This window comes from Athene cunicularia, assembly GCF_003259725.1.
Source record: "Athene cunicularia isolate RWA chromosome 5 unlocalized genomic scaffold, athCun1 chr5_part1, whole genome shotgun sequence".
Lineage (NCBI taxonomy): Eukaryota > Metazoa > Chordata > Aves > Strigiformes > Strigidae > Athene > Athene cunicularia.
This window is the reverse complement of record NW_020799101.1, coordinates 8110727-8132762: the sequence shown is the minus strand read 5'-3', so window position 1 is coordinate 8132762 and position 22036 is coordinate 8110727. Positions and strand designations below refer to the sequence as shown.

General features: G+C 40.7%; 1 protein-coding gene across 1 annotated transcript in view; it reads right to left on the bottom strand.

Annotated features, from left to right (window-relative positions):
* KCNH5 (potassium voltage-gated channel subfamily H member 5) overlaps window positions 1-13549 on the bottom strand; it is a 147965-nt gene extending 134416 nt beyond the window's left edge. Inside the window, exons 1-3 of the mRNA XM_026849866.1 lie at window positions 13428-13549; window positions 6397-6503; window positions 2696-2824 (exon numbers count right to left, since the gene is read on the bottom strand). Of these exons, the coding sequence (XP_026705667.1) occupies window positions 2696-2824; window positions 6397-6503; window positions 13428-13450 (259 nt within the window). The 5' untranslated portion in view covers window positions 13451-13549. The remainder of the gene's footprint in view (window positions 1-2695; window positions 2825-6396; window positions 6504-13427) is intronic.
* Between the last annotated feature and the right edge of the window lie 8487 nt (window positions 13550-22036).

Here is a 22036-nt window from a genome sequence, read left to right as displayed (position 1 = left end):
TGATTTAAATACCAAATCCTTGTACCTTGTAGGATCATGATATACGGAAGCTTCACAACAAAGCAACATACCTTCGAACAGTGCAGAATATATTGGTACAGAGAGATTATTGCATAATGACATCAATATTTTATTTCTGTTGAATTTTTTATCTAAAATTTACTGCTCTCACAGGTAATAGACAGTAACTCATCTGCACCATAGTTATGTATTATGTATTGCATGGTCCTGGCAGAATTTCTGAAGAAAAATCCTTCTTTTAAAAAGAAAAAAGAAAATAGCCTTTTTAATGACAAATCCCAGCACTCAACAGCAGTATTTTACTGAAATGTTTTTTACAAAACTTTTAAAATTCTCCACTAAATTGTAATACATATGTTTACCAATCTCATAATTCGAAAAGAAAGTGGCCTGACAGCTTCTAAGAACACTGTAATGTTATCTGCAAGAACAATGAATTATGCATCTCTCAGAGCACTAACTGACAAAACAACACCGTGATTCCAGTGCCGTAGGATCCCACAGAACCACCCAATTGAGACACAAAGAGTAATGCAACAGCGCTACTTTCCCATCCTTGGAGTAAAATGGTGCAAATATTTGAATGTGATTTTTTTAAATATAAAGAATATAAGATCTAATTTATGCAAAAGCAGAAGAAAAATCAGGTCAATGGTTTGTAATTATGGAACTTGTTGGATGTATTGATCAATGTTAATCAATGTTCTAATCAAAGCACACAGAGCAAATTCTTAAAGACTCCAATAATATGTCTTAAAGGCACTTGAGAGATGTGGCTATACTGCCTTCTGCAGTGTTTTGGTTTGTGGTTTTGTTTTAAAGTATGACTTTGACAGAAGTAAGTGCTCTTTAAACATGCAGTCAAACCTCTCTGGCTGCTGATGACAATATTTTGCAATGTTCATAGTTAATACCTGGCATTTTAACTAATGGTACCCTTCACTGGAGAACAGCAGTACACAAGTTACACACTTCACAGTTATTGCTCTTTCTCATAGGAACATACATTGTTCCTGTAATGGATGCCAGATGGATTCTGCTCCTCCTCGGTCACAGGACAGTGAGGGCAAGAGCTCAGCCCCCCAGCATATCCCCACCTCCCCAGGGAAAGCAGCAGAGTACAAATCTCCCAGGCCAAGAATCCAAAGGAAGCAACATTCATCATTTCTACATTTGGGAGCCACAGTCAATACGTTTTCCCTGTCCTGCTGCAGCCACACGCTCCTCAGTGCAACTACGTACTGCAGAAAATGGGGCAGAGCTGGTGAAAGGGAGGGCTTTGGGGGCTGGTTGCATGTGAGATACATCTCAGTCCCCCCAGAAAGCATCAAATAGGAAAATCTACAAGAGGATCCTTGCAAAGACCGGCTTTTTCCTTGATGAGCTCCTACTACACATTACATACACTGCAGCAAGGAGACAGTCCCATGCCTTCAGACCTCTACAATTAAAGTACTTTCAATTAACTAGCATTTATCCTAAAAAAATCAGATTATTTCCATGCAGAAGAATTCCACATTATGGAGATGAAAGTGGAATAAAGGAATATTTGCAGGTTGCTAAGTGAATTGCAGAGGCAGTAAAGCTTATGATGGCTGAGAAGGTATTCCTATATCAGAATTTATAACTTTATGGATAATACTCTCGAGACAAAAAAATTCTCATATTTGGTATTAGCCCAAAGAGAGACCTTTCATTTTATTTTAAATCTGCTTTATAAATCTACTTTTTAGTTATCCAAACACATATAGCAAGTGTTATCTAGATCATAAGAAATTAGTTTAAATTCTGTTTGCATTCAAATGACACCAAGTTTATACTAAAGAAGATGGCTCAGAGCACACATGCCTCTCTGTGAGAAATCAAGCCTTCTCAAGTGAAGAGAAAAATATAGCAAGGAATTAATCATCAGAAGGCAACTTCCAAGAGAAGATGGGTTGTGGATGCTGTAGCATATATGCCCTTCTTCAAGTGTGCATTATTTTATCTAAAGTAATACATGTGAACCTGACACGAGACACATGTCTTATAAGCAAAGCAGAGGTAGATCCTCTGCTCCTTTCCCCACCAATTATCTCTGGCAATAGGTTGTTAGGTGACAAGAGCATGACATGTCTCAACAAACACCATCACCAGCAGCTGTTAAGTACAACATCCACTGCCGTGCAGTCATTGTTGCTGACCAGCAATAAAGGACCCAAACAAGCTATTTCTTTCACACTTCATGTCCAAGAGTAAGAAAGGAAGGAAATAACATCTCAGCACAAAGGACTTGAAATTATTTTTTTTTCTGAAGATACCAGTCCCTTAGGAGAAAGGTCTCCCAAAACAACGCAGTAGTTACTCATTTTTTTTTTAAATTAAATTAACAAAATTAAAATGACTCAAAACTATCTACTTTTTAGCAAATGCCAGCTGTAGTGAAGAAGCAGTAAAATTACAAAGAGAAAGGAAGGGTTGAGACTCTGGCAAAACATTATTAGGGCATTTCCATTCATAGCGTTTTATTTTTAAGCAATAATTTAGGAGAGTGGCATTGAAACTCTGACCAGTCACAAAACATTTCCAGAATTCAAGACAAAGTTCACAGACCTGACACGTCCCCGTCACAGGGCTGAGTTCAAGCATGTACTTTATCATTTACAAAAAAAATAATAGTGTATTTCATATTTACCTTTTGTTGAGTCATCTTCAATCGGTTGTTTGAACAAAGTGATATCCTTAAAAGTGCACAAGAACAAAACCACTTTTTCATGCTCATTTCTTATAGGTGCAATTTGCATGTAGAACCAAACCGGGGTTCCTGAAGCAGAGAAAAAGGTGACGTCAGACTGTGGTGTAGCACAAACTTTCCCCAGCCTGTACATAAAATACTTATCATTTATGTCATTATAATATATGTGTTGTTTAGGACCATATCTCAATATTTCTATACCTCCCAGATCTTTTAATTTTACCTCCTCTAAGAAAACAACACATTCCCATTTTTGCAACTTCATTACTCCAATTAGACAATATAGGCTTTATAAATCTCCATTCTGAAATAAAATATATTATTCTTCCCCTCTTGCTCTTGTTCTTTCCCAGCATGTCTCACAAACTTAGTGTCAGCAAGGTAGGAAGGCAAGAAAAAAATGGATGGATGGTGTCTTTGATTCCTTCTTCACATAATATGGAGCTATCAAATCTGAAACTGGTGGAGCATACTATCAAATACTCCAAATTTGATGCTACTCCATTATTTAAGATGATCTGAGAGAATCCAGACATAGACTCTAAATGTCCTATCAGGAGAAATCAGAAGATTTTATTTCTTTTTTACGTTTCAGGTCATACCCTCCATTCCTCATTGTCCTGTCCAGTGGAGCACTCTCTCAATGAAGTCATCTCCATTTAGCTTTTGAAATAAATGCAAAATATATTTTTCAGATCCTACTACTCATCAAATAAACAGCCCCAAAATGCCGACAGTGCTGAAGTGGACAGCATGGCTTTTGGTAAATCCTCACTGTTCACACAGGGCTCCTGCAGGTGCGCCGAAGTTGAAACTGGTCGTTTCCTCCTAGGCTGAAACGCACATGGCAGTCCCCTATGTACACGCAGATCTACTTTGTAAGGGGTGAAATCCTAGAAGACTTTAAGCAATTTGCTTAGAAACACCCTGTTCACCCGCAATAACGTGAATGTCAGAGATGCTTTCCATTCAGCAAAGCTACATCCCCATGGCTGTGTCCTCTCCCTGCCAAACCTGCACCTACACACGCTGCACTATAAACGCCTTCACAGCCAGCTAATTACCTTTGGGATTTGACATGCTTTCAGCCAGTTGACATAATGGCTTTTCTCCTGAGCTGCCTGAATGCCAGCCTGAGAGCTGACACGTCGAGACAAGCCGCTTGCTCACTGCTATCCCACGGGCACCACTGGCCCCCACAAATCTCTTCTAATGCACCACATCTGGGAGTTGTGCCAGGAACCGCAGCATAGATGCCCAGAGGGCATTGAAACCCACTCGGGCTAGGACTACTGTGGGGATGGTTAAAATCCACAGGGGTTCATGACAAAATGCAGCACTGCTGAACTGGGATTAAACCAGTAACTTTCTAGCAGTAAACTGGAGAGATGGGGGACTGCTTTTTGTGGTAATTCCAAAGCCATTATGATGACCACTTGATTATCTCATTTCTCAGTTGCTAACCCAAGATAAAAGTCTCTTTTCAGAACTTCTAAAACAGAGGGCTGCAGGTCTCTGGAGTAATACTGTACTTGCACTTACAACTGGAAACTCATTTGCACCCTTTCAAAAGCTCTGAAAGTAAGTAGGCAAAATAACCTGTACAACAGCACTGATAAAAATCAAATACAGAAGCAAGGTGGCTGCTGTAGAAGCAGCAACTGGGCAAAAGCAGGCAAAGAGGTCTCCTGAGTATTACCATATATATATATATATATATATATATATATATGCATGCCTGCCTTACATGGTTGCTGAATGGGTGGGTAGAGCTGAAGACTATATATGAGGGAATGAAGTAAAGCAGAAGAAAGTTGTAGCAAACTTTCAGGTCTGAACCCAAACCCTGCAATCTGGGTTAAAAAGCCAAGGGGGTGTGTGAAGTCAGCAGTCATATGGATGCTGCCAGAGAACATCAGCTCGTAAAGATCATCTCTACGCCAAACGAAAGAAGGATGGGAAAGCAACCTGAAAATCTCAAAATCTCCCTCTGTCAAAAGTATAAAGGAATGGGTGAGGAAAAAAAAAATAATAATAATTATGCCACATCATCAAAAATACACAACAGCTCTGGACCTACAGTTTGAAAATGTGGGTGGAAGGGTGCTCTGAGAGCACTGTAAACTCCATGCAGGGTCTCTGCATGTGATAAACACAAGCCCTTCCACACAGTAACTGTTTACATTTTGCAGAAGTATATTCATACCGACAGATAACTATTCTTTATCTGCTCCAACATTCATCCTGAAGAATAGTTTCTTGAAGGACCTTCTTCCGCAAGGCTCAGTGTGACAAATGGAAGCAAACCCTGGGCAAACCAGCTGCTGAACTGGAGCCAAAAGGTGAGCCTATTAGCATTAGCAAGAGGTTGAAGTTTTGGGCTTTGGGTGATGGAGAAGAAAGCTGGCAACAGATGTTATGGATGGGAACTGACCCAAGTCAAATATGAGTATTTTTCCATAAAGTTTTTCTATAATCCTGCATAACTTATGGAAAGTATAGGCTTGGAGATCTGGGAAAATGTGAAGATTAAGGCAACTGCAGTTCAATAAATCTCTAAAGCATCATCAAGCTCCAGGAGACAATCCGCAACCCAAAGCAAAACGTCATTGTCTCCAGGCAGCTGAACCAAGGGGAAGGCTCCCCAGCCCCACAGGACCTGCACCCCATACTAGGCAATGAAAGCCAAACCAAAGAAAATGTCTCCAACAAGATTGCTCTTGGCGTGTGTTTGACATGGTCACTGACCCAGTCAACTGGACTCATTCTGCTCAGGGCAAGTAACCAGTTTTTCTGGAGTGTGTTTCATCTAATAGTTTTGGCTTTCTATCTTGGGAAGATGGCCTGCACCAGTGGAGGAGGCTACTCATCTCCACTGACAACAGCGGGAATTTCAACCACCAGCCCGGGAGAGATGTCCCCACTGCACAAGTCCAGCATGAGACCATATAACAGTGCAGGTTTTGCTTAGCATGTGCTATAATGTTGATAAGCCAGAAGTAGTGCTACCCACATACATGGAGTGACTCACGGTTAACACAAAATGAAGAAAATCTTCTCTGGTTCTGGTAACATCCTGTAAACCCAATGCCATCAAGAGGAAGGAGCTTCAGTCCCAATTCTCATTAAGTGACAAAATTCTCTGGTTTTCTAATTAATCCCTGGGTTATGGACCAAATTTAGTACTCTCACCAGAGCTCATATGTGCTAGTTTACACACCACAGAGGCATCTCAACACTGCTGGGAACATCCACTCACGGCAACCAGGGTCTGGGTTCTCACTTGTGGAGACATGGGGGTGTTTCCTGAGGGATGTGGGGGAATCTCATTCAGGATTTCTTTTCACTTAACCCAGTCAGTTTCCCTTCAGGGAAACAATCTTCAAAACTAAATATATTTTGGAAAGAAGGAGTCAGACTAGAGACAGCAGGGAACAACTACAACTACTATTCTCGGCAATCTGAACACTTGTCCTGAAAAAAAGAGCTCTCTTCTTGAGCTGTGGCAACCAAAATACCTGTTTTTTCTCTAAATCTTGCCCCAAATTTACCCACAAGTCAAGATGAAAATGTATTTTAGTCTATTATGTACTTTAAATACGCTTTATCACTCCCAATACCACACACAAATATATACATACTGTTTTTCTTGTAGAGGAGAATTTCAAAGCAGTTTGACTCATAGTTGTCAAAAGTCTGTCTGACTTTTTCAATTGTCTTCTTGTCTGTCAGTTCACCATACATAAAACTGAAAAAGAAAAAACGTTTCTCTTTTTTTTCTAGACAAGCAACAACTATAACACAGTCACCTTAAACAGCATAAGCATTGGAGATGCTATTAACTGTCATTCACCAAAGTTTGATCTATACTTTATGTAAATATTTAGAGTGTCACAAGCAAACCTACAATAGTGAGTAACCATGACCACATTTTCTCTGTAAATGGCATCAAATAATCTACTGTAATGTTTCATTAAGTGCTTTTCTAAACATATCTTTAAAGATACATAGTTAGAAAAAGAGCTGATAACCTATAAAACCGTTATTGCCACAGCTGCAGGCCATGAGAATATTGATGTCAAAACACAGAAAACTGAACAAAACCTCTAAAACCTCCCAAATTTTGTGCAATCCTCTTGAAAAGGCTTCTGAAAGGACTGAAAGCTACTACAGGTAGAGGCTGTTGGCTGAGTCAATGGCTACAAATCTAACCTTGTCGAGATGCATTTGGGACAAGATAATTGTAATCCTTTTACTAAGTGGCAATTACAAAAGGAAGAAGGATTTAAGCAATAAGAAGTGATGACTGTAATTCTCGGAAAATTCAGCACAGAGAGCAAGTGTATGAGTTATCTCAGTGTACCTACATCTGCCCTGCCTACTACCAAACATAATCATATTCACCCTCATTTTCCTTATTATATACTGCATTTTTTTTAATATTTCAGTGAAAATACAGAAAACATTAAAATGTTTTTGGAGACTCATCCCTCTCCAAGCTGAGAATATAAAAATGTAATTTTAAGTCTGCTATTTCTTTCTAATAGACCATCTCATCTTTGCATTCTTTTCCTGGTCACACTTTCAGCTGGTGTAAGCAAACCCAACCCCCTGACCTTACTTTTGAAAGCCTTTGTAAGGCAACAACCATGCTTTTATTGCCATTCTTCCCTGGATTAAAAATAAGCAAAGACCACTCTGTGCAAATTCCCAATTACAGAACTGAAGGAAAATGGAACATGGGATAAAAGCTTTCAGACACTTGGATGAATATATTTTTAATTGATCGGACTTTTTTTTTTTCTCATTTTCTTTGTTCACAAACAGTTTGAGCTTCAGCTGAAACCTACAACAGACAACCCTGAGAATATGAAAGAGAAAAGCTATCAGTGCCTCTGTGGTTTCAACGCAGCTTCTCTTTTATTGATCAACAGACCTCCAAAAGTTCAATAAACATTTATTTTATGTCTACTGTTCTGAAAGAAACAATAAAACAGCATAGTGATTAGTGACTCGGCAAGCATTAAAATACTCAAGGAAGGCCAGACCATGAATCTCTTCTTTACACAGCTAACCAAGGGAGGTGTGTGGCTGCTCCCAGAATAAGGTGCTGCCCAGCATGGGTGGTGAAGTCAGATGTGGGGCATCAGTGACTACAACACCTGTATATCACTACAGATGCTCCTTCACTGGTAACACGGGGAGAGCTATTGATAAATGCCATGTCGTAACTGTTACTCTTGGGACAGCACTGTAATAGCGACGCCACTGCAGCAACTGACGTCAGGGAATGGTTTTAACGGGGCAAAGTCTTCATTAAGGTATTGCTTATCATTAACATAGACGGTCGTCTTTAGGAAATGCAAAACACAGCCTAATGCTCATTTTCAAATGACCTGCCTTTCTTTCCTGAGTTCAGATGATGACATGAGAAGTCATCATCTCATTCAGACATGAGATGATAAAAAAAAAAAAAATAGTTTGATTGGGTTTTTTTAATCTATGCCTTTTTTAATGCAGTGAGGAGTTAAAGCAGATTGCTCTCCTGTCTGCAAGACAAAATAAGAGCTGGTAGTTTTCACACAGCCTGTTGTGCAATAGAATTCTCTTGTTTTCTTGAGATTTAAAACAATGATTCTCTTAGTCCTGAAGGAAAAAATAACAATAATTTGTTAAAGTGCTTGACTTTACATGGCTTATAATACAGAAAGTCACCATTAAATAGCATTAAAATGACAAATCATAGCATTCTGAGTGGTGGACAATACCAGTTAGTGCTGCTGAATACGATTAATCAACTTTATGTTTTAAATTAAAGGCAGCTTATGATTGCAGTAAACCTGTAATATTCAAAACATACATTATTTTCACATATAAAGAGATGTTATAAAGGCTTGTGGAATAATAGAAACATTTTTCAGAAGGTGATTTTAAAAGCACTGAAGAAACTTCAAAACCACACACTATAAAAGTTATATAAGATCTTTGCTTATCACAGGTTTAATTTAATTTAGTATGTCCTATTTTGTACACATGGAGAGATTCCTACTTCTTCAGTCAATCACTCTGTCTTTTTCTGCCTCATGTTTTTTGTTATTTAGTGCTTGTCGAGTGCCTTCAGCGCAAACTGTACAAGACATAAATATCAAAACTACTCTGCTACTGGGAATCTTACTACCTAGAAAACAGACTTATCAAAGAGAAACAAGACTTACTGAAATACTCAGAGAAAGGCACAATCTCTGATAATTTCCCCGTCTCTGAAACAGACCATTTGTCATTTAAGATGCCTGGGCTCCCGCCTCCCTTTGAAAGCATCCCTTGGCACAAAAAAAGCCACATCTGGAGCTTTGTATCATGCTCTTCTGCCCCATGTCAGAATCTAAAGCAGCAGCATCAGAACAGCTCCAGGTCTACAGTGTGTGCCAGGGTGGTATTTAACACCTGTTTGTGAAGAATTATCGAGGATAGAGAAAAGGTGAAGCCCAGAAGGCATACGATCCTACATCAATTTACAGCTCTCTTCATCCACAGCATTGAATGAAAAGGCAACAATTACAACAGGCAAGCATCAACCCAGGAGGAACAGCAACTACAGATACAAGTCAATAGCTTCAAAACTTTGCAAGTTAAGGAGCAGGCACCCTTTATAAGGAGAAACAGTGCAGCTCCCTGGGTCCCACTGGCACACTCAGGAAGGTTTCTTTGCACAGCTTTGGCAGTGCAAGGAGGCCTTCTCACACACACAAAAATCAGGTCACTGAGGTGACATCCCAGCATCCAATTTAACTTTTTTCAAGTCCAGCATGCCGTACACACCATCCAAAACCCCATTTCTTTGAAGACAGTGGAAATTTTGCCATCAACTTCACGGGAGCTGGGATTTTACTCACAGACTGTTTTTAATCCCACTGGAAATGGTGGTACATCAAAACAAGGGAGAGCAGGGATGCTGAGTGGAACGCTGCAAGTGTTTCAGTGGAAACGCTACCTGTAAACAACTGCTTCAGCAAGGAGATGCAATCCCTCGCCTTGCCTCGCTGCAAGGCAACACATGAACAGGACCTAACAGCAGGTTTCTTTGAAACAAAAACAGCAACCAGCTACTCCCAGCCCAGCACAAGGCCCTGAGATGCCAAGCAAAACCTGGAGCAAAATCCAAGTAAAAGGCCAGGGTAGGTCTACTAACCAGCCCACTTTTCCAAAGGCTTGATGAGAACACAGAGCTTAACTGATAAGTAACGATATCTAGAAAACACGGATATTACTTGCAACATTAAGCTGGATTTTAATGTTTTAGAACTTTATTCCTTCAACGCATTCATTAAGATATACACTGTGTCATGACAGTGGGCAACTGGGCATGAAACTACTGGTTTTCCTCCATGCTGGTTGATCTATTGGTGCAACTCCAGGCAGGGGTTTTTGCATGTTTAATTGAAGGTTAGAGGTGTTGCAATTGCAGATGCCCTGTTCCTCCTGGAGTGTCAGCTTATTTTCAGCTGGCACAGCAATGCTTCACCAGCACACAAGTTCTTTCGCCTAAGAATCCTGTGCATTTTAGCATTCATTTATACCAATTATTCTATATATCAGCCCCAGCTACACATGCAGCTTTGGGTGACACATGCAGAAAGAACACACACTAATTCCCATCACACAATATTCACGTAGCCTGACCCCTACGTACACTGTGCCCTCTATATAGTGCCCATGAAACTAAGGAGACTGGCACTTGTACTGAGGAATTTCTAAGGGGTTTTCCTGTTAATGGGCACATTGTTGCTGATTAAAAAGATGAGAGAACTGCAAAATCAAAGGGATTACCAGCTTGTCAGAGGACAAACTCATTGTCTGAGCTGGAACAAAACTCACTCACACATCCAGTGCCTTCAGTTCATCCACCCCTCTCTGTGATCAGGATCAGTCAAGACCACCTGAGACTGAATACAATGATGACATAGGAGCAGCTCCAATGTAGGGTATGGGTTAGGACAGACAGAAAGAGGATATAGTGACTACTTTCTGGACTACCCAGGAGAAAAGCATGCGTGAAAGCTGATTTGAAGGCACTGCACCTTATAGGCAGGGACAAACTGACCAAATACTGCAAAATTTATAAATTGTCCTTTATCACACTCATGATCAGTAACAACAGTAACTCAAATCAGGGACTAGATTTACATTGTTTGTGTCTATATTTTTCTTTGGTTGGATTTTTGGCAATAAAAAGCCATAAAAACAGACCCTCACAAAACCTGCAATAAAGGTGTGACACCATAGCACTCTCATCCCGGAGCACTTGCCTTAGAACAGTAAAGCAAACATTATATATAAAGCAATTTTTTAATGTATAATGTAATATAATCTGGGCATAGCATAGCAAACATGGACTGAGAGCCTGACTCAGAAAATAATATAAATAATAGCCCCAGATATCAGTAAACCTCCAGTGACATTCTATGGGGTAAGCCTAACCAGGCAGCACTGGCCTTCACAACTCTTTTCCATTCTATAAACTCTTCATTAGAGAGCACGTACAAAGCCATTGCTCTGGAAGACAACACTCTGCATGTCAGACCGTGCCAAAAACCTCTCCAGCTTCTCCTTTAATCTGCCAAGACTGGAATGTCTCCTAAGAAGCAGAAAACATCACACCACATATGTAACTCCAGCTAAGACCCAGACACAAAAGAAGCAGTAGCCATGCTTTGAGTGTAGAGGCCTCTCCAAAATCCAGAGATGGATATATAGAATGATGATAAAAGAAAACAAACAAACAAAAATCCCTGCTATCAATTCCATTTTCCACAATAATTCTTCATTGCATTTGCATCTGCATGATTCACCTGTATGATCTGCTTGAACGTGGTCAAAACAGGATCCTTAAAAATGGTAACTAGAGCCCATCATATTCACAAAAAGCACTCAGATGGAATAAACCTTTTTGGTTGCCCCAGTATTCAAGGCACAGGGGAATTATTAACAGAGAGGTATTGCTAAACCTTCACTTCCCTAACATTTTCCTACAATCCCATTCTGCACTTTTCATGATTTCAACATGCACAGTCTACAAAAGGGCTGGCTCACAGCAAAAATACATAGTTCAATACAGAGGATAGCAGAGAGCAAAGGGGAAAGCATGCAAGTATATCCAGGATGGCTGTGATAAGGCTGTTTCTTTCAGCCTCGCTGAGTATATCGACTCTGTTGCTACTGTGTGAATGAATATTTCATGTCACCACCACGTGCCCACCTCTTCTCCACTGCCCGTTAGAAGACACTTGGCTGCACAAAGCAACCCTGGACCCTCAAAGCTTCCTCCCCTCCCTGGCAGATGAGAGAAGTGACCACACATCAGTGCATGTTGCTTTTTGGACTAAGTGATGACTGCCATACGAGGACAGGCTCACTGCCTGCCCTGCTCCTGCCAGCTGGAGAATCAGTCAACAATCAGTGCCTGGCAGCACCCAGCTACCAAAAATCATCGCTGCAGATATGTAGCTTGCTCCTCCCAGTGCCCTGGAGTTGGTCGCTCCCTGAACATGTAAAACAAAAACCTACACAAACTTGTATTTCAGCCATTGCTTGTTGCCTCTGCCCCTGGTTTACTTTACTCATTCACACACCTTAGGGATTTAGACTTTCCCCAAAGCATCTCCTTTTAAAGGATGCAGCAGACAAGGCGCAGATGCATGTCTCACCATAAATCACAGCTGCCTGCCCCTGAAAGACCACCAACAAAAAGAAAAAGCCATAACGCTGCAATGCTCAGAGTAAATATATCATCAGCTTAATCGCCCTCTTGGGAATAAAGATGCAGTTTGTACATTACTGGGGTGGGGTGGGGGTGTGTGTGCGTGTCTGTGTGTAATAACAGGGACCTACATGGGCTACGGAACAGCCCACTGTCTCCTGGCATGATAACAGGAGAATTAACAAAAATCTAGTAAAAAAAGCCTTTCAGATACATTACTTAGAAACCCATGTTCTATACTGGATCATTAGCTAGAGCATATTCATTTTGGTATTAGCCAGGATAAATTTCAAATAAGAGAAGAATAAGGTCTAAATCCTCATAATATTCACCCACACACACTTTTGGGAGCACCTGTAGTTCACGCATTCACTGCTAAAACTATTTAAAAGCTTTTCCATCAGTCTTTGTTCCTGCAATGCTCATCGTATTTATGCAGTTACCAGAAGACAACAGCAATTTCCAAACTGGGCAGCTTTGACTTGCTTTCAAACAGATCTCAGTGAAATATAATAAATTTTTAGATGCTCTAAGTAAAATTTTTAAAAAATATAAACAACTTGAACTTAGCTTTCTTTTATTTAAAATTAAGCCTTAAAGGATCCTGAACACCACCCCAGATTTAGGAAAAGATTTAACCTTAAATATTTGAGCAGTTTGTTAATCCTGGTGGAACTAACCACTGATTTTACTGGAAGTTAGTCAACAATGTGCTTAACTGAACGCACACTGTTAAGTGCTTTACCACAACCCAGATAAGTTGCTGGTTTCATTCATTTAAAGTCTGTTTCAGTACTTTAATTTCTGCAAAACAATGCTTTTCTTATATCAATCCTTTTTCCAAAAATCTAACTGTTCTTCCTGGCAGATTATAAATTTAGAAGTGCATTGAGTGGCAACAGAGAGTCGACATACCTGCAAGTGCTACTCTTCTGCATGACGTCAGCTCGATGATATCCAGAGAGTTTACAAAAACCGTCATTACTATAAACTACAGGCCAGTCCACAATCTGGGCATTTCCCAACAAAAAACTGGATTCTGAAAAGAGAAAGAGAGCGAGAAAGGGCTGTTGACAGTGGCAAAGTACATTAAAATCCTCTGTGTGTTACACAGCTGATGCAGAAGGTTATCTGTGATGGTAACTTCCACCATGAAATTTCAGAGAGAACTGAAATGAAAATGAGTATCAGAAAGGAAATCATGATGAAACAGGGCAACTCCTAGTAATGTAAGCAGCTTCTTACACCCCAAAATACTGATATAAGCACGAACGCTTTAACAATATAGAAAGGATTCATTTATTCACATCTGGGCAAGGCATCATACTTGATTTTCATTTTATATGTATCTCAAAATCGACTTTAAATTAACTTGCAAGCTGAGTGTTAAATGCAGAACTGTGTGTGTGCCCAATGCTGATGACAACTCTCTTGCTTAAGACAAGTACATTTTTCCTCCTGGCAGGTCCCAGTCTGTTTTGCAGGACACAGCCAGCATCCTGGGATGAGGGACAGAGAGTGCCAGGAGCCACTGTGGAGGGGTGAGATGTGCCACCACACCTTGTGGTACACCATGAGCCACATCACGCCTGGGAGTGCAGATAATAAGTGACCTACATGGAAATTCAGCAAGATCAGGGAACTCATGAGTGCCAAAGGGACTAACACACTGAAATAACAGAAAACAGGTATTGAATTTCACTGGCAGTCTGTTAAATATGCAAATAAGAGGGTTTAGCTCACTCTAGTAACACACGTCCATTGCTGTAAATACAGAACATGGGCAGAGGGTGTTTCTAGGAGGCTGAACTCAGGTTTAAATATCACTTCAGTCATCTCTTCTTTCAGTCAGTGCCTACAGTTTATACGCACGGACTGGCACCAACACATAATGAGTTAGTCCTAAAATAGTTTTATTTACTAGTTTGGAAAGATTCTTCCGTCACTGGATGTTTTCAAAGAAGGAAATATTCTGCTTAAACACAATGTTGTGGGATTTTATGTTTATCGGCACTGTAAACATTCCTAATTTCGTTTCAGAAATAATATTCTCCCTTAGTAGAGGTTCTCAAATTATAGTCTGTGATGATCTTCAAAGTTTTCTTTATTTTTACTGTTACTCTTAAATTTCATTTTGACTGCAGCTATGGAACTAACAGGTCCCATTCACTGATGCTAAAAAGCTATTAAAATATCACTATTAACAATCACTGCTGTATAGAAATTACAGGAAATGTTCCTTTCAATAGTTCTTATGGGAAAGAAAAAAAGGAGATTTTTACAAATCTTCCTCATAATAGCCCAAGAATGGTTATGCCAATTACTTACAGACATATACTCAGATGCACACGTTCATTTTCACATAAAAATGACACTGAGTTGCATGAGCTACACACACCATTCTCAGAGTGTTTGTAACTGTGACTGGATTATACATTATGCAAACAGGACTCTGTTGAATAAGGAAAGTGTACTGAAAAAAATAGTGTTTCTTTTTTTTTTTCTTTATAAACATGAATTTGGAAAAAATAATCTGGAGATTACTAGAATTTTCTGTAGAAAAGCAGATTAAAAAATATTTTAACACCAACCAATGTGAGAAATAGAAGTTCAAATTTTGTGAAATCTAACACTTTTAAACCCAAAGAATTTATCTGAATCCATCACAAATATTCTTAAGACTAAATGCCAGCTTTAAAAATTTGCTTCCCTACCCGAAGGGAGATGCCCTCACTACAAGCAGCAAGAGACACAGAGTAAAGCCCAACCATTACATAAAATCTCCCTGGCTTTCTGCAGCCCTTTCTGCACCAGGGACTCAGCCCAGCCTTCCTCAGCACAGTGCAGGCACTAACACCAGGGACATCCTAACCCCCTGGAAACCAAACGGTTTGCTGAAGCTCATCCCATTGTATTATGTTCCCCAACACCTTGCATCTTCTCCAATCTGGAAAAGAGGAGACACCACCAGCCCCTTAAACCTGCCCGGCTCCCCGCACAACATCCACCCTACCACCACCACACCCCAGGAGCTGGAGAGGATGGGAGCATAAGCAATTGTTAATTTCCCATCCCACAGGGAAGCAACCAATATTACAAGATCTCTGGGTACATTGGGAAACAGATTTCTTTATAGGATTCTCTTCTGCCAAAGTTTTCCTCACATATCTAGACACAATGGGCATAACCTGGGTGATAAGAGACTGCAATACCAAACTCACTCATGGATGCTGTGCACATCTGGGTGCTCCCCAGAGGACCACAGCCCAAAAGCAGATAACCCTGCTTCAAAGCCTTCCCATCTGACAGACGTAATCTTGATTGTGTATTGTATTCCCACCACGTAACTGTTTCAGGACACAGATTACACAGCAGAACATATGTGTTGCAGCCAGCAGACGAGATACAGCGTTTAATGGTTTTCTTCTATGGATTTTATACTGCTTGAGACCTGAGGGTCTCAAAATACTTGATAAGGCATTCACTAAAATGATCAAATCCACCAGAAACTTGGGAGGGAACAAAACATAAAGCCAAACTATTGACAATTAAAAAAAAAAAAAAAAAAAAAAAAAAAAAACCAAACCCAAACCTATAAAATTAGAAGAAAATAGTCACTAGAAGTATCTTGGTGGATACTAGTATTTGTGAGGTTACATCAGATATATAGTACATGTACTAGAAGCTTGACCAGTTATTAGAACATGTTTTCTTTTGTCCCCATGAATCTTCCTTTACTTAACTGACCACTTCTTTACCTTTGTCTCTTCAGCAAGTAAGTCCTATTTATCCATGCTCAGCATGTGAATACGTATGTGTGCGTCCTATTCCAGATGAAAAAAAAATCTTGAATCAATGTTTTCATCTTGTTAGAAACCAATGAATCTAACTGCGGGCACAAAGCCAGAGGAATCCACGTTTCACTAATGCCGCTGCTCAGTGAGCAGCTTGATAAAATTTAGGGAAGAATGGGTCAGTGTCTGACCCTTGGGTTTTATTGTGTACCCAAGTCTCAGCATCCACAGGACTCCATGCCTACACTACATTTTACTAGGAGTCATGTCATTTTCTCCAACCAAGACTCTTCCCCATTTCTACTATTTCACCAGATCAAAACTACAGGCAGATTCAACTTTACATTAGACAGCCCATACCCAGCTGAGAACATCCAAACTGTGTACTGAATGACAGGACACCCTGAGAGAACATCTTTTTTTTGATCATAATTTCTTAAAATTGCAGAGTGCAAAGGGACACGGAGCAGTTTATGCTTTTGAGTCCTCTGCTGTAACTCCTTGTATATTCTCTACCATGTCTCCATTTTAGAGCTTTACCTTGGTCAACAACAGAGACTCCTTAGTAGTGAATACAACCTCAGGGTTTCTAGGAGTTTTGTACAGGTGCAGAAGATACTGCTTTATATCACATCATCACCACTAACCACTCATGAAAGTCCATTTCTCCAGTTACCTCCCCGGGGTCCTAACAAACAGTCCTGGGCCAAATCCATCTGCATGCCTGACTTCCATATTTCTGCAACACAGTTACATCGTTTCTTCACTAAGAAAGGTCAATCACAGTTGTGTCTTGGGTTAAGATTTCCATCAGTCTGACTATGGCAAGTTCTCTGTTCAATTTTCAGCTGGCTGCTTGAACCTGGTTTAATAGACAAGGATTGGAAAAACCTCATTTCCTCTCCATCTCCAGTTGCCATAGGGCAGCCTAACACCAAAGATAAGACCGTTCCCTTCCAAACACAACTGGCTGCACATTCCTCCTGGCCTCCTTTGTCAGCAGCTCCAAAGCAAGGACCCTGAGCACCTTCATGTCCCCCTGTGCCCTGCTGCAGTGGCTCTGTCCTGCAGCACCCTCTTAGCACAAGCCAAGTCTTCATTCAAGCAGATCAGGTATAGCAAAAGAGAGATGTGCTGCAGACCTGCCTACAGGCTGCCACCTGACTTGCCCCTTCCCAAGGTAAATCCATACTCATTGCACGCAACAGGGAGGAAACGCACCCAGACCACAGCTCTTCACCTGATGGTGGCCCAGGGACGGGCCCCGCCGGCGTTGCTGCAGGCAAGCACTGGGTGCACCTCCATCATCAAATCCCAGGTTCACTTCTGGTTCTCCCCTGCCACTGATGGCCCACACTCCACATCAGTTCACACCAAAGATCTTTTTTTGAGTGAGCCAAAGGACTGTTAACACAGTGTCTTTTCTAAAGCATGGGCATAAGCCCTGCAATGCCACACACCAAGGACTGCCCCCCCCCACCCGCCCCCCAACAAATGCCTTCTGCAAGGCAAACCCAGGCTCAGACTCCCTCCGTGGGAGAGGCGACCTCTCCTTGTCTGCTTTGGTCTTCAACAGGTAAGACTGGTGTTCTGAGCCTTCTTACGGAATAAAAAGAAAAGGAGCCAACAAATGTCTGCAAATTGCAGGTTGATGAGCATAGCAGGGACACCAGCACTGGGATCTCCACAGCTGTCTTCCTGTTGGATTCAATATGCAAGAGCTATATTCTGCAATATAATTTTTTTTAATGAATATATTATATTGGAGGTGTTCTCGAGAATAAGCATTTCTTAACAGAGTTTGGCTACTAGTAACTGGGCAACACCAAATTCAGCCACTATGCCTACACCAGAACACCTGAGTTGACTCAGTTTTTAAGTACACCACGCCTTCACTGAAAGAACAGTACCACAACTGGGACTGCCAAGGACAGCCAAAATTACAGATGAAAATCCATAAATACAGCTCACATTCTGCAGTAAGACACTGGTAACCAAAACTTATGCAATATCTGTGCTGTGGCCCTAGAAAGGAAAAAGTCTTCTCTCTCCATATACAGTAGCACTGAATCTCACAAGAATTTTACTGTGGAGGCTGGGAACTCCTCCCCTGGTCCACTACACATGGGCCATGGCTGAAAGCGGGACAGTAAATCTGACAGACCAACGGTCAGATCCAGTATATGGAACTCTATGCAACTGTGATCCAGATTACCATGTGGTGATATCTCACACTGTAAAAACATTAACATGCAGCTAACTTCAACATTTGCATGATGATTAGCCTGAAATGTCTGGTAATGGATTCATCCTTGCTGATTTCTCCGATGCACTGAAAATGCATTTCCACTTCCCATTTCCTTAGAGATAAAAGTCAGGTTTTATTATTTCTAAGCTTGTTTTAATGTCATTGCCTCCACCAATCATCTCCTCCACCTATCCCCCTTTCTGATATATTGTAAAGATCCCAAATCACAAATCTGTAGGCCATATAAGTTCTTTGATAGACCTGTCTAAATACCAGTGTCTGTCTGTAAGAGAATGGGTAAGCTCAGTCAGCAGACTCACCCGTCTCAGAGTTGCTACATTCCTCTTAGGAAGCCAGCAGGCTTTTTATTTGCTAATATAACTCTCCTATTTACAAGGTTTAATATTGATGGCAAGGAATTGGGGTATTAGAGGCATACAGTTAGCAGAATTTCAGGTTGGAAAACACAGAAGACTCTTGTATAAAGGCAGACTACGCTGTAGAACAGCAAGTCTTTAATCTTTATCTTGCAGTAGGTAATACTCAACACAGTGCTGAGCCTTGTTTTGTTTAAAAAAATAAAAACAACAAAAAGACCACAGTATGCAAGCAATTTTGTTTTAACCAACAAAATGCCCAAAGCAGTGTAAAATTCATGTTATGTAATCGCAGGAGAGCAAGAACAGCTAAATCATTCCATAAGATATGCTTAGCCAAGTGAGAAACGTTGTCTCTAATCATCTTTCCTCAAGAATGCTTGGGTACCACTTGTAACCAAAATTGTTTAAATGACCATTTCAGAACTCCATCTCATCCCAGGAAAAGAGGCAACTAATAGAAAAGTCACCATTGAAAAGATGTTTTAAAAAAATGAAGCAGTAGCAGAAGACACGTAGTAATAATTATTATAATAATAAAAAGAAGCAGTGTTTCCATCTAGGAATAAACTCCTAACTCAAGTAACTTCACACAGAGCTGTCCTTCAAATTACCTCCCTTCCACTGCAGAGCAGATGCATCCTGGACCTGACAGGGTCTGTGAAACATCTGGAATTTGCCTTTTTTGCTAATGTTGTCTTGTGAAAGCCCCAAACCACTTAAACTGCTGTCAGATTGCTCTCCTTAAAACTATACAGGGTCAACATATTGCTGCAGTCTTGTTTCAACCATCTTGGAAAACTCATGGGGCTACTCTGTCTGTGTGTTGGGGAGGTGGGTCCTAAAAAAATAAGCTCATTTTTTATTTCCTTTTAGCTCTCCTGAGCAAGTTTTGGCCCTGATAATACATATTTCTCTTGGTGGTGTTTACAGTGACTCCAACCACACTCAAGAGATATTGCATCCCCACAGAATACAATGGAAAATCCTAAATGCTTTGAGAGGGCACTGCCCTCTGAAATCAGCCTCAACGGGCAGCAACATCCCTCCAGCTCTGGGGCTGGCTGCAGACAAACCACTGTGCTTGAAGCAGCAACTTCCACCAGCACTTTGTACTACTTACTATAAAACCACACTGCTGTTTTCTAACAAAGCTATTATTTCCCCGGTGCCTTTAAAACATGAAAAACATCAGTGTCATCCAATTTATCCAGCACATTAAGCGTTGCTTGCCTGGAAAAAAAAAAAAAAAAAATCTCTCAAAGGACTAACTCTTTGCGTCACCTTTCTGTACCAGTGTTGTTTTTATTTAATACTCATAATGTGAAAATGCAGAGGGCTAAACCCCGAGCAAGATGCCACCATACCGACTATGCTAAAATGATCTATTTCCATCCCCAAATAAGTGCTCCTCAAATAAAACAAAAGATAAATAATCCAGCATTGGCTGAAATATTAAATCCACATGTAAGTCACTTAGCTGGGAACACAGCAGCTATCAGCAATTTAGCAAGCAAGCTCAAGAAGAAAGATTAGTCTGACTGGAATTTACCTCCTGAAAACCTAAAAAATTAACTTTCATTGTTCTGAAACTGAAAGCCCACAGACAGCACAGCCCCCTGCCTTTATTGTGGCACATCACTGACCTCAGGAAGAGTTCTGAGTCAATAAGGACAAGAGAGCATCTCTACGAGTCGCCTGCAAAGTGACGTTTCATACAATTCTCCCCCATTCCTCATTCATTTATCCTAGAGTTGAACTAATCCTCACCTATCTCGGTTATCATCTAAATGCCACCACTGAATCTATTCTCTATTAAAATTATGCAGAACACAACACAGATGCAGCGAGACTAAATTTAAACTGGAGCACACTGTAGCTGTCACTCAAGGCACACAGACACCTTCAAGGAGCAACCAAAAATCAGATTTCTAGCTTTATACAAACAAGTGTGCTTGCTTCACGCGCCCAGATGAGAAAATTGTAGTAACAGGAGTTGTGCAGACACACGGGCTCCTCTTGCAAGCACTCAGCCCAAAGCTAGTCCTGGCTGCAGTTTCAGAGCCTGGCTGTATCTCAAAAAACCTGTTTTGGCAAAGAATTGTTTGCCTCTCCCATGCTCCCCTCTTTGTGCAAGTGGCTGAAGCAAAACTGTCAGCAGGACAGACCCCAGCCCAGTAGCGAGGTGCTGCTTCAGCCGTGGGACTCCCTCCCGCCGCCACGCGTGGGTGCAGGATCGGGCCCTGGTTATCTGGGTTACCCAGGCTTGGCATTTAAAATAGCCTGTCACTGAGTGTGCTGATTAAACAAGTATCAAACTTTTTTTCTGAAAAGCAGGTTGTTAGAATGCTAACTCCAAAACCCTCTTCTATGACTTCGTTTTATCAAACCAGAAAATCCTATTCCCTTAGCCTTCCAGGAGAGTAACTTAAAATCCTGGTTAACCACCGAGTAGTACCCTGTTAAACAGCTAATTAAAGATATTTCCACAGCTCGCTTAACTTCCTGACATTATTCTTTGGAAGTATACTCCTTCCAACAGCAATAAAAAACCTGGATGTTTAGTCTAAAAAAAAAAAAAATAATCAATAATTTCATTTTTTTCTCTTTCTCAGATTTAAACATGAAGGTGGGAATGCAACAGCTCTTGCAGTGACCTCTTGTGGCAATCGCTCAGCAGCGCTCAAGCCTCCCCCAGAAGAGGACAACGCATCTCGATACGCACGGAAAGGAGTATTAGAAAGGGAAGACCCACAATTTGCAAAGCAGCTGATGAGACCTCAGGGAAATCCAGTTATCACTTTAGCAAACGATTTGCTATTATTTCGGTTTCTGAATTAACGCGATGGTGTAGAGCTGTCATAATCAGTCTTTTTAAAAATAAACCACATATAAAACAAAAACCCAGACCATTTAGACCATGTAAAACTCTCCCTATTTCAGCATCAGTCAGATATGCTTAATCTTGCAGCATTCAGCAAAACAACTTGAAAATTAAGGAAGGCGGGGCACTTCACAACTGAAAACTTACGTCATCGAACAATGCTTCTTAGTCTAAAAATCCACTTTGCATTGATTTACGTATCAGCAGGCCCCCTGCAGTTG